This window comes from Vombatus ursinus, unplaced genomic scaffold, assembly GCF_900497805.2.
Source record: "Vombatus ursinus unplaced genomic scaffold, bare-nosed wombat genome assembly UNPS02014884.1, whole genome shotgun sequence".
Taxonomy (NCBI): domain Eukaryota; kingdom Metazoa; phylum Chordata; class Mammalia; order Diprotodontia; family Vombatidae; genus Vombatus; species Vombatus ursinus.
The window spans coordinates 2994020-3007296 of record NW_020954662.1 but is presented as its reverse complement, the minus strand read 5'-3'; the positions used below and the strand labels follow the sequence as shown (position 1 = coordinate 3007296).

The following is a 13277-nucleotide window of genomic DNA, read 5'->3' as shown; positions in this document are numbered from 1 at the left end:
ATGTCAAATCTGGAAGAGAACTTTGAATACAGAATGTCAGACCTAGAAGGGGCCTTAGAATAAAAATCGTTTGACCTGGAAGGGCCTTAGGGGTTGTCTTGTCTAAACTCCCAGAGCTGACGGCCAAATAATAATAATCATTATATAATAAATACATGATGCTTTGAGGTTTGCAAAGTGCTGTGCATATATTAACTCATTCGGTGCCCACAACAACCCTGTAAGGCAGGTACAGATGAGGAAGGTCACACAGGGTTGCGTTTCAGGGCCTTACTGACTCCAAACCACAGCTGCTTAGCCTGGCCAGCTCTGGAAATTAGGTCCTGATGATCTAAAGCACCTGTGGGTGTGGGCAGGTTAATTCATCCCTGATCTTTTGCTTCCTAGAGTCCTGATTGCTTTCATCTGGGAATATGAAGTTCTGGGGGGGGGGGGTCCCATCTAATGCCGAATATGAGAATAAGGCACCTAAGAATCTAAGTTCTCAAGAGCTTTAGAGGAAACAAAGCTGCCACCACAGCATTTTTGTAATGAATTGTTCAAACCTGCCAGGATCAGAGAAAACAGGAAGGTACCATGCATATATTTTCACCTGTTTTCCTCTTCTTATTCCTTGACCATGCTCTACCTTCAATCATGTAAGCCCTAAGAAAGATGGAGAACACCTGGGTAGATGATTGGTAATTCCCTTAATTAGAAGTGAAGGGGCTACTGACTGGGGCCTATAACAGGAAGCCTAGGGCGTTGTTTCTTGGCCCTCTCTGCTAACTTCAAATGGTCTTGAAGGGGCCTACTTGAAGGCAAGGAAATCTGGTCTCCTGGGAGCCAAACATGGATGCTCAGCAGATTCAGAGTAAAGAATCTGAAAGACTCAGGGAACTCCCAAAGAGGATTTACCCTATGTGTTTGGAGCATCCCATCAAGAGAGTGTGCCCAATGGGCACCACGGTATCTATTGATGTTGTGAGGTAAGAGTAAGGGAGCTTCCCTGGACTGATAGCCCAGGTGTTGTCATTGACACGTGGCCCAAGAATGTTTAGAATGTCTGAGGCCACCCTGGGCTAGCTGTAGGACCAGTGAATACATTGCTTACATTTATGGTGAGACTCAACTTCCTCTCCTGTGGAATGAAGGAGCTGTACCAAACAGCCTTCAAGGCTTTTTTCGGCTCTGATGTTCTGAAACTCTCCAGAGCCCTGGGCACAGCAGGCTGCTGCCCATGTGGGTGTGTTGGGCCCTGGGCTTCCTGATGACTCTTTGTTGGCTCCGGTTGAGAGGCAGGATGCCATGGTAGAATGGGTAGTGGATTTGGAATGAGAGAACCCAAAGTCAAATCTACTCACAAACCTTGGAGGGAGGACCAAGGCAAGCCCAGGAAAAACCCCAAAGGAAATTGTCAAAAACTTTTAATACAGCCCAGTTCCACTTGGGATGTAGTCTCTGTTCTGGGCTTGGCTGGGATGGACATGGAGATCTTGGAGCTGGGAGATGCCTTGAAGACCAAGCTCAGCCCTCTCTATTAACCAATGAGGGAACAAAGAACTAGAGACCGGGAAGTGACTTACTCAGTCATCTATCATACTAGCTATAGAACCTGTTAACATTAGAACTCCAGTCTCTTGGTTCTAAGTCCAGGGTTCTACCCCACTCACCATGCTGTACTCATAAGCCTCAGGTTTCATTTGGCTGGCTCTCTTGGAACCAAAGCCTTGTGGGAAGGGTAGAAAATGCAACCATGGCCCTGCCTACTTAACCAGGTCTCATTCTCTTCATTTCTGATATCAGGTTTGCCCCTAAGGGTTATAAGACCTTTGAAGTATCAACTTCTGAAGGACTCCTTTATAATGTGGAAGGTACGAAATTCAACTTTGCCTTCTCTGGACATCCCAGCAGATGGTACCTGCAGCCTTCCTGCCTCCTCATTCTTAAGGCACTCGCGCCCAGCTCTAAGATGTTTTCAGATTGGGTAAGTTTATGATGGGTCACAGGAGACATGGAGGAAATTACTGCTTGGGCACACCTTTATCCGTCCAGTAACTTGCCTTTCATTGGATGCTAGGTCCTACAATCCCACCTTCCAAGAGATACCATGGACAAGGGAAAAGGATAGGCCCACTGGGTTCTGCCCTGCTCAGCCCAGAGCTGGACTGTGGTCTCTGGGTACCACATTTAGGAAGGACATGGAAAAGCTGTCCAATATGTAGTTGGTAATTAAAATACCAGACCCCAAGAGAGAAATGGGCTGGATGTATAAATCCAATAATTTTCATAGAATTAATTGAACCCAGTGGAGTTGATGATAAGACTTTTCATGATGGAGAATATTGAGAGAAGTCCCAGGTCAGAGCCTTGACATTGACCCAAAGGTAAAGGTGTTACAGGCTTTAGAGCTTACAGGACCTTTTGAGACCATCTGCTCTAATCTCCTATTTTTGCAGATAGGGAAACTGAAGCCTAGGGAGGAAAGGAAATGTATTCAAGATCACACAACCAATTAGTAACAGAGCTTAGAATTACAATCTAGGTCATCCAACTATAGTTCCAGGTTCTTTCCATATTGAATATGCTGAGGCACTTAAGTGGTTAGAACATTCTGGAATTGCAAAGAACTGAATTTAAATCTGGCTTCAGACTCATACTAGCTGTGTGACCCTGGGCAAGTCATTTCACCTCTGCCTCTGTTTCCTCAACTGTAAAATGTGGATAATAGTAACACCAACTCCCAGGGTTGTTGTGAGAATCAAGTGTGATAAATATTTGTGAAGTGCCATACTAGCACATAGTAGGAGCTATATAAATGTTAGCTATGTTGGTGTCTACCCCCAGGAATCCATCCAATTCAAGCATCTATTGAAACCCCTTCCAGGCACTGCGCTACTCACTAGGGGGAAAATCAAAACAAAACGCTAAATTAACAACTCTTCCCCGGGAGCTTGCAATCCACCTGGGTGGGGGAAGGGACAATAGGTGCACATAATTTGAGGGAAGGCTTTGGGTGTGGGAATAGACCCATAATTTCATTGGCATAGGAAATTCTCCCAGAAAAGAACTCCTCCCAACATTCATATTTCAACCCAAAGGGAGAATTTGTTTTGCTCAACTATGCAGATTTGTTATGTTTTTTCTTTCCTCCTCAGTGAGGAAGGAAAGAAAAGAATTTTATTATTGAAAAATAAATTTTTAAAAATGCCTCTACCATTGCAGATTATAGTATTTGCTTTCTAACTTCTAAAGCTGCTTGGGGCATTGAGAAGTCAAATGACCTTTCCACTTGTCACATTGCTAAAACTCCCCATTAGACTTAAATCTAGCTGGCCTGTCTGACTCTGAGGCTGGTTCTTTTCCCAATGTACCAATCTACTTCTCAAAATAGGGAGAGTAAATAGAAAGTAATATAGGAGAAGGGGCCAGGAGTCTGGAAAGACCAGGAGGTAGTACCCAATATGTGTTAGGAAGAAAACTAAGGATTCTGTGGGGGCAGAAAATGGTCCAGGTATGGGGACAGCCTCTTCAAAGGCACAGAGATGAGGGATGGAATGTCATCTCCAGGGAACTAACCAATAAGCCAGTTTCTCTGGAATATAGAGTGTATGCAGGGGAATGATGGGGAAAGATCACTTGGAGCCAGACTGCTCTAGTAGAACCCAGCTGCTTCAGGCTCCATTGTGATGGACCTGGAAACTATAGACATAGCCCATCCTTGAAATATTGCTGTGGGGTGGGTAGATAGGCGGCAGAGTGGATACAGCACCGGCCCTGGAGTCAGGAGGACCGAAGTTCAAATCCGGCCTCAGACACTTGACACTTACTAGCTGTGTGATCCTGGGCAAGTCACTTAACCCCATTGCCTACCAAACAAAACAAAACAAAACAAAACAGATGTTGGTGTCTTTACAGGTTAGAGTTAACTACTTTAAAAGTGGAGAAGAACATTCTGACTGTGTGGCCGTGATGAATGTCACCTGTGTCTGTGAGTAACTGGCCTAAAGGGGTAAAGAGAATGGGGAGTGAGAAATTGACACCAAGCACAGGCTTGGCTTAGGCAGCCCGAGGGAGGGAAGGGCAGGGGAAGGATTAGCTGTAGAATGAAGGCTTGTGTCCACGTGGGGAACACCATAGTTGGTCAGTGACCTTTTAGAAGGGTGTCTGCATGAATGAAGGCAGGGCAACAAGCAGTTATTAAGTGTCTACTGGATTCCAGGGCCTTGCTAAGCACTGGGGATACAAATACAAGCAAAAAGAAATAGTCCCTGCCCTCAAGGAGCCTCCATTCCAATGGAGGAAGACGACACATGAAAGGAAGCTGAAAAGTAGAGATTGAGAATGAAGGTACTCACGTAGGGATGTAGTGTTATGGTCCAGAAAGTGAAAGGCAGAGCCAGGAGGAGAAGATCGGTTGGCTGGCCTGGGCCTCCACCCAAAATGGAGGCAACATCACCAATGGAAGAAGGGCACTAGTGGGGTGTGGGGATATTCCAGAGTGAGACTGCAGCTGATATCAAGGTGTGATATCAAGGTCCGGCTGGAGGAGAGCAAAGGTTGGCCAGCCTGAGTGAGCTTGTCTCAAAATGGAGACACTGGAAGGAGCTCCCCAATTTGAGAAGAGAGCTGGCAGGGTGTATGGGAGTCCCAATGGCTCCCACAGGCAGTGAGGGAATAGGATGAACATGCCAAAGAGTAGTTTGGAGAGGTTGGGTCATCTTCTACCTTTCCTTGGATGACAACTCCTCCAAAGATATCTGCTTCCCTTAGGCTGTTCTGGGTCATGGAACCTGAGGGTACAAGGGGAAATGTTGCCAAATTAGTCTTTCTTTTTCTTTTTTTTCTGAAAAGACTTAGGGAGTTTTAGTAGACAGCAAGCTCCATACAGATTAAGTGTGATGGATTAGCCAAGAAAGCTAGTCTTAGGCTTTGTCAGATTTTCATAAAGCTCTTTACAGACATCCTCATTTGAACTTTACAACACGCCTGTGAGGTAGCAACTATAGTTATCCCCATTTTACAGATTAGAAGACTGAGGTTCTAAAAGAGGAAGTGACTTGTCCTTGGTAGCATAGCTAGTCCAAGGTGGGATTAGATCCCAAGACTAAGAAGACGATAGCTTCTATATACCCTGCCCAGGTTGGACCACATCTGGGCATCATACTTGTGGAAGAACATTGATAAGCCAGAGAGCACAGGAATTCAAAGCAGACAGTTTGAGGACTGGTTGAGGCTATTTAAACAAATCAAAGATTTGGACAAGGAAGAGAAACCTGTTTCCAGGTGTTTGAGGGGCTATCAAGAAGAAGAATTAGGGGGCAGCTACGTGGCGCAGTGGATAGAGCACTGGCCCTGAAGTCGGGAGGACCTGAGTTCAAATCCAGCTTCAGACACTTGACACTTACTAGCTATGTGACCCTGGGCAAGTCACTTAACCCCAATTGCCTTAAAAAAAAATTAGTCTTGGTTGCCTTGGTAGTATCACTAGGCAAAACTAGAGACAACAAATAGAAAATGCAAAGGGGCAAAATTAAGTTTGATGTAAAGAAAAACCTAATTGGAAAATACCTAATGTAGAATGAGCTGCCTCTGGGAATCATAGATTTCTTCTCATTTGGAGGGCTTCAAGTAGAGATTAGGCAACTTCTTGGGTCTATGGTACAAGACATTCTTGTCAAGATACAGGCTTCTGTAGATATCGTCTAACTTTCTGGTTGTTTATGTCTGAAAGTAGATGGCTAAGGCAGAAATAAGAACATGAGGAATTTCTCTTTTCTCCAGTAAGTATCATCCCTCTAGTGGTCTAGATTCTGTCTCATGGTAGAGTAGAACCTAGAGGACCCTTAGAACCCAGAGTGATAGAACTAGGTCTGTTAATCCCATTTTTCCTATAGCCTTTCTTGCCAAAATGGAGCACGTCTTTTTTTTTTTTTTTTAAATCTTTTGTTTTTGACTAAAATGGATACTTTTGTCGCTTTTTAAGCTTAATTTCAAATTGTGTTTTCTGGAAGGATTATTCACTAACCGAGTACCTGACTTTTCATGCCTCCTATGTTGGCTGTTCCCATGTCTTGTCCTCTTTGTCAGTTTGTTCAGTGTGAGGTGAAACCTCGGGGTTGTTTTAACTTACTTTTTTTTGTACTGCTATTCAGTTTTTAAAATTTATTTATTTATTTTTAGTTTTCAACACTCACTTCCATAAGATTGAGTTCCAAATTTTCTCCCCATCTTTCCTCTTCCCCAAAATGGTATGCACTTTGATATAGGCTCTCTATATATATTCATATTGAACTTATATTCACATTAGTTGTGTTCTAAAAAAGAATTAGAACCAATGGGTAAAACCAAGAGAGAAGAAAAAAACAAAAAAAAGGAAAAAAGAGAGCAAATAGTATGCTTCAATTTGCATTCTGACTCATAGTTCTTTTTCTGGATGTGGATAGCATTTTCCATCATGGGTCCTTTGGAGTTGTCTTGGATCCTTGGATTGCTAAGAAGAGATCCATCTTTTAATTCACTTCTTAATAGTGATTTGGAACAATCTTTTGTAAGGTTAATATGCTGTTTTCAGTTCTTTTGATAATCCTTTGTTCATATTCTTTGAGCACTTGGCCATTGAGAAATGACTTTTAGTCTTGTATGTTTGATTAGTCCCCTTTATCTTGAATATTAAACCCTCATCAGATACTTGATATGAAGCTTTCTATAATTGATCCTTCCTATCCTAGTTGTGTATTGATTTGGTTAATGAAAAATTCATTTTTTTTGTCATTAGCATTTCTTTTTGTGATTGCCTCTTTACCTTCTTTGCTTAAGAATTTTACCCCTAAACATAGCTGCAATCAGGTACCCGATCTTTTCCCTGCTAATCTTTTATGGTGTGACCTGAATATTGAGTTATAGCAATTGAGTTGATTGGGCCTTTCTCCTCCCCCCCCCAATGCCTCATCAAAATTGTTTGTAGGTAGCAAAGACTAAACTAGTAGGAAGAGAATGAAATGTGCCAGAAGGGACAGGAATCCAAAGTACCAGTAGGAAGATTGTGACCTTTCCATTCCCCCTCTCCCAATATTTAGAAGGAACACATTTTCATCTGATTGGAGTAAAGAAGGAAAAAATGGGGGGGTATGACACATTGTACTAAGATTTTATGTGAGAAGAAGGAATTGGTGGCCAATAACCTATTTTCCTGGTATAGTATGAGACTGCTAAGTCATCTGCTGAGAGATGGGGAGTACTTGTGGGAGGCATGAGAGAAGAGAAGTTTTGGAACAATCACTGAGTACAATATGACTCAATTAAGGAGAAGAAAAAAGATTGCCTTAGCATAAGGAAGACTTAGTTGAGATTGTTGGGTTATTTTCATTGTGTCCAACTCTTCATGACACCATTTGGGGCCTGGATGTTTCTTGAAAAGATACTAGAACTCTTTGCCATTTCCTTCTCCAGCTCATTTTACAGAGGAGGAAACTGAAGCAAATGGAGACAAGTGACTTGCCTAGGGTCACAGAGCTAGTAAATGAAGTCAGATTTGAACTTGGGGAGATGAGTCTTCCTCTTAATTTGGGAACTTAGAACTATACTTGCCTCATCCTCAGGTTTTATGTGTATAAAATGAAGGGGCTGGTGCGGTCTAGAAGGGCCCATAGAGTTCTTCTATTTATCATCCTATGGAGACTCAAACTTCCAGTGGTCATACTAGGAAAATTCTCTACCCAGCAAAACTGAGTATAATCCTTCAGGGTAAAAAAATGGTCATTCAATGAAATAGGGTATTTTCAAGCATTCCTGAGGAAAAGACCAGAGCTGAATAGAAAATTTAACTTTCAAATACAAGACTCAAGTGAAACATGGAAGAGGTAAACAGGAAAGAGAAATCATTAGAGACTTATTAGGGTTGAACTGTTTACATTCCTGCAAGGAAAGATGATGTTTATAATTCATGAGTCCTTTGTCAGTATTAGGGAAGTAGGAGGGGAAAAAAATTATATGTATATCTAGATAGATAGAGAGATGGCACAGGGTGAGTTGAAGATGAAGGGGTGATATCTGGAAAATAAAATTAAGGGGTGAGAGGATTGTACTGGGAGAAGGAGAAAGGGAGAAGTAGAATGGGGTAAATTATCTTACATGAAACAGACAAGAAAATGCTTTTACAGTGGAGGAGAAATGGGGGAAGGTAAGGGGGAATGAGTGAATCTTATTCTCATAGGATTTGGCTTAAGAAGAGAATAACATACACAGTGGGGTATGGAAATCTATCTTACCCTACAGGAAAATAAGGGGGGAAGGGGACAAGAGAGCAGGGGGTTGATAGAGGGGAGGGCAGATTGGGGGAGGGGATAATCAGAAGCAAACCCTTCTGAGGAGGGACAGGGTCAAAAGAGAGAACAGAATAAATGGGGGGTAGGATAGGATGAAAGGAAATATACTTAGTTTTTCACAACATGACTACTATGGAAGTGTTTTACATGACTACACATCTATAACCTGTATCGAGATGCTTGCCTTTTCAATGAGGGTGGGTGGGGAGGGAGGAAGGGAGAAAATTTGTAACCCAAAGTTGTAAAAACACATTAGATAAAATAAAAATGACCTTAAATATGAAAAAAAAGAAAATTCTCCTAATGATTGGCACTATCCAAGAGTAGAAAGGACTCTCTCGAGAGTTCCTTGTCACTCTAGGTCTTCAAGTGGGGATATTGGGAGGATTCCTGTTCAGGTACAGGTTGAAGCCTTATCTGTATAAAGTCCCTTTCCATTCCTTGACTTGGTGCCAAAGAGACTCCCAAGATATAGAGCCTCTGGGAAAAGTAGACCTTGGAATGCTTTACAGCCTTATTAGGAGAAGGGTGGGTTGGGAGGCTCTGAGGGATCAGTGGAAGAGTATTCTCGGCCCCAGAGCAGCCCTGGGCTGCCCCTCACTATCCTTTGCTTCCTTTTCCAGCTATCTCTCTAACAGTAGAAAACTACCAAGACAAAATGAAGAACCAAGAAGGAAAGAAGATGCATAAGGTACAGGGGCTAGGGCTTTTACTCGAGTGGAAGTAAGTATATTCTGGAGGGAAAATTCATGGACTAGCAATTTGGAATCTTTTGCATGTCCTGGATCCCCCTCAGCAGTTTGGTGAAGCCTATGGACCTCTCTAAAAAAAAATGTTTTTAAATACATAGAATACATAGAAAACAAATGATATTAAAAATATGGTTCTTAAAATACCTTTTTGGAAAAGATTAAAAACTCACAGACCCCAAGTTAAGAACCACATTGATGGAATCCACTAGGGGGAAAGGTCAGCATGAAAAAACCATCCAGAGTCCTGGGCTTTGGAGTTGTTCCTTGGTTCTAATTCTGCCACTGATAGTCACTAGGTATGTAACCCTGAATATTTTCACTTGACTCTATGGTGCTCCATTTCCCCAACCATAAGAAAACGGGGTTCCTAATGTCTCTAGTAACCTACCTTATAGAGTTGGTTGGAGGCTCAAATGAAAGAATGGATGAAAAATATATGGTATCCCAAAAGCCTTGATGAATTTTGGGATGCCCTATATTGTTAAAAGGGAGTGCTCTTTGGAGAAGGGAAAGGAGTCAGTGGGAAGGGATAGTCATAGGAGGGGAGAGAAGAAACTAATTATATTAATAACTAACATCATATGTCACTTACTTAGCACAATGCCTGGTACATAGTACTTTACAATTATCTCATTTGATCCTCACCACAATCCTAGGAGATAGGTGCCATTATTCTCCCCATTTTACAGATGAGGAAACTGAGGCAAACAGATGAAATAACTTGCCCAGGGTCACACAGTTAATAAGTGTCTGAGGCTGGATTTGAAATCCAGACGAAGGGCATTATGGCCCTCTATGTTTACAGTCATACAAGTATGTAAAAGGCTTTGCTAATATTGGGGGGGGGGAACCATGTATATCAGTTATTCTACTGCTTTGAGGAGGCAGGGATGTCCAGGATCTCCAGATAAAGGAAGGCAAGGAGAAATATTTGAGTATGACAGGGTTATTTTCTTTGATTTTCTGTATTGAAAATTCTACCTTTGAGTTACTAGCTAGATTTTTCTAAATTCTGAATTATATATAAGGCAAATTATAGTCAGCTGTGTGGTATGCTAGACAGGTCATGAAGATTTGGCTTCAAATCCAGCCTCAGACGCTTACTGTGTGGCCCTGAGCAAGTCACTTCACCTGTCTGCCTCAGTTTCCTCAACTGTAAAATGAGGATAACAATAGCACCTATCTCCCAGGGGTTGTTGTGAGGCTCAAATGAGATATTTATAAAGTGCTTAGCACTGTGTCTAGCACATAATAGATGTTTAAATGCCTATTTCCTTCACCTCGTCCAATATTTAGTCTTTATGTCAGTCCAGGCAGAGTTACAAGGATGACTCATTTCATAAGTCTGGGGTGGAGGAATGGTCCTCTGGAGCCCGTGTTTGTCTTTTCAGGGAAGAGTCTTTTCCCCCTGGCGGGGGCCCATCATGCTTGTCAACTGTGGATGCAAAAATAAATACCCACCTGACACAGATAAATATAAAGAAGAAATTCTTGACAAAAAAGGTAACTTGGTGCATCACCCATCCTGGGGAGCAGCCTTAATCTTGGACTGGGCCCAACCTAATAACAGCAAAGTGAATTTATTCAGTGAATTTATTCAAAGCACTGCATAATCCACCCCCACCCTACCCCCATCTAGAGTAAAATGTTTCCCTTATGTTAAAAGAACTTGGGGGTAGGGCCAGAGGACAACAAAGGAAGAACACTTTTAGAAGAATTTAGAATTGGAAATCTGGATTCGATCAATAGGCATTAATCAAATATTGACAATACATCAGGTGTTTGTGCTGGGGATACAAAGTCAAATGAAAACCCTGACCTCAAGGAATTTACAGCCTAGGGGAATGGAAAATGCATTCTCAAATAAGAAAAAACACAAAATGGATTTTGATGCACATTTGAGAGAGGACAACAATGAAGTAAAGGGCTGTAACCACTAAAGTAAACCCCAAGCCCAACCACGCAGCCAAATTACTAATTTAGAGGCAGCTAGCTACACAGTGAATGGGACACTAATCCTGGAGCTGGGAAGAACTGAGGTCAAATCTTCTTGGGCACTTACTAACTGTGTGACCCCTAGGCAAATAAACCTTTCTGCCTTAGTTTCCTCATTTGTATAAAAAGGAAAATAATAGCACCTGCAGGGTTGTTATGAGAATCAAATGAGAAAATATTTATAAATTGCTTAGCAAAATTTAAAGTTCTATATAAATGCTAGCTACTTAAAAAAAAAAGACTAGTAGGGTTGTTGTTTTTCAGTCTAGAGATAAAATGCATTCTCATGCATTCTTTGCCCAACTTTGAAGCTATATGTCAATAGATTCTCTTTCATATAGCTCAGGAGCCCCCAATAATCCAAACAAACTCTTTCCCTTTTCATATCTGTGTACCTTACTCGCCCACTGCCTCTCTCTCTGATTTCATTTTCTCGGGAATGAAGCACACAGATCAGAAGTGGCTATGATTGACCAAGCTTTATCTAAGGAGGTAATAGTGCTTCTTAAATAGAAGTATAAACAAACTTTGAAAAACATAAGTTTAGATTTAACATAAGCCCTCTAGGACCAAGTGAGAGATGGAAAGAAGAACCATAACCTCTCTAGCATCTTTACTGGTGAAATTCTTCACCCAGTATCCCTTTCTCGTCCCCACCCAGATTACCTTGTAGCCACAACAGGTACCTGAAGGAGCAGGCCCTGTGCTTGTAAAGGGGCTGGTAAGAAAAAGCTGTCCCCCTTTTCATTTTCAATGGGTCAAAGTAAGTCACCAAGGCTGAGAAGGCATGGATAGGTTGTGCTCTCTATTATAAATCTCTTTACAATATCTTTTTTCCCAACCTTCCTATACTATTTCAAGGATGCTTCCAGTCACTGAAAGTCATAACTTTAATGACGCCCTAAACTCTTCATTTCATTCTCTTCATGTATCGAGTTGGCTGCCAGATCTTGTCTTTTATATACCTTCAGCATCTTGTATCTGTTGCCTTCTTTCACTTGGCTCCCACCTTAGTCTAATCACTTGCCTAAATTATAACCTAAGTCTCTTGATTGATTTCCATGCCTCAAGCTCCTCTTCTCCAATCCATCCTCCACACAGCCCACCGAAGTCACTTTCCTAAAATGTAAGTCTAATCACATCATACCCCTATTTAATAAACTCCAACGGTCCCCTAATAATTCCCAAGATCAAACATTATTTCACCTTACCATTTTAAAATGTTGACTTTTGTGTAAGTTTTATACAGTAATATATGTATATAATTTGAAAGTATACATATATTGGATTTGTGAGCAAATTTTTTCAGTGGTAGTGGGTGATAAAAAAGTCTTGGAGATGGGCTCTAGGACATAGTGAGAAAAGAAGAGGGTATTAAGTCTGGAGCTAGGCTGTGAAAGGCTGGAAGAGATGAACAGAAGTTTGCATCCTATCCTAAAGGCAAGAGAGAGCTGCTTGAGCAGGGCAGGGATGAGGGCTTGCTATAGATCTTATAGGTCTGGAATTGGAGGTTCCCTTGGATTCCCCACCCATCTTACAGATGAAGAAACTGAGACCTAGAGAGGTGAAAATAATTTTCCCAAGGGAGCACAGATAGTAAAGTGGCAGAGACAGGATTCAAAGCCAGGTCTTCTGACTCCAAATTCAGAACCCTTTCCACTGTCCCATATGACATCCCCATGTGCAAGGCTGTAAGCTCAAAAAAGCTGAAAATCCTAATGGGTCTAAATGTCAGTTTATGTGTTCCAGAATGAGGGCACCAAATCTTGGGGTGGGGAGGAGTCTTCTCCTGAGGTTAAGGTTGGGGATATTGGCCTTTTTAATAATTAAGGCTATCTAAAAGTGGACTACAGATACTTTGAAAGAATGAGTTCCCTGTATCACAAAGTATTCATGTAGATGCTTAAATCAGGAGGGTTATCCTTGGGCTTTCACAAACTAGCTGCTTCTTTTCCCTTCCCCAGCTATTCATCAAATGTCAAAAATGTTCTTGAGGATACATTCCCCACTTGGATTTTTCAACACCCATCAACTAACTATTAATTGTTCTCACCCAAACAAAGTGAGACTCTTTGGAGTTGAACGTGAGTATCCTTTTGGTCTTTGGGACCCAACGTGGGGCTGTAGTAAAAAGGAGAGAGAGAAGACTGGGAACCAGAGGACCTAGCTCCACATGGAGACTTGGCCACTCACTGCCTGTGAGTGACTTCCTGCGCTTCAGCTC

General features: G+C 41.9%; 1 protein-coding gene across 1 annotated transcript in view; it reads left to right on the top strand.

Moving 5' to 3' along the window:
- The first annotated feature begins 831 nt into the window (after window positions 1-831).
- The window catches only part of LOC114028491 (protein-arginine deiminase type-4-like), a 30172-nt gene continuing 17726 nt past the window's right edge, over window positions 832-13277 (top strand). Inside the window, exons 1-7 of the mRNA XM_027842750.1 lie at window positions 832-968; window positions 1786-1966; window positions 3898-3970; window positions 8930-8997; window positions 10450-10522; window positions 10958-10987; window positions 13018-13137. Coding sequence (XP_027698551.1) covers window positions 832-968; window positions 1786-1966; window positions 3898-3970; window positions 8930-8997; window positions 10450-10522; window positions 10958-10987; window positions 13018-13137 — 682 coding nt within the window. The remainder of the gene's footprint in view (window positions 969-1785; window positions 1967-3897; window positions 3971-8929; window positions 8998-10449; window positions 10523-10957; window positions 10988-13017; window positions 13138-13277) is intronic.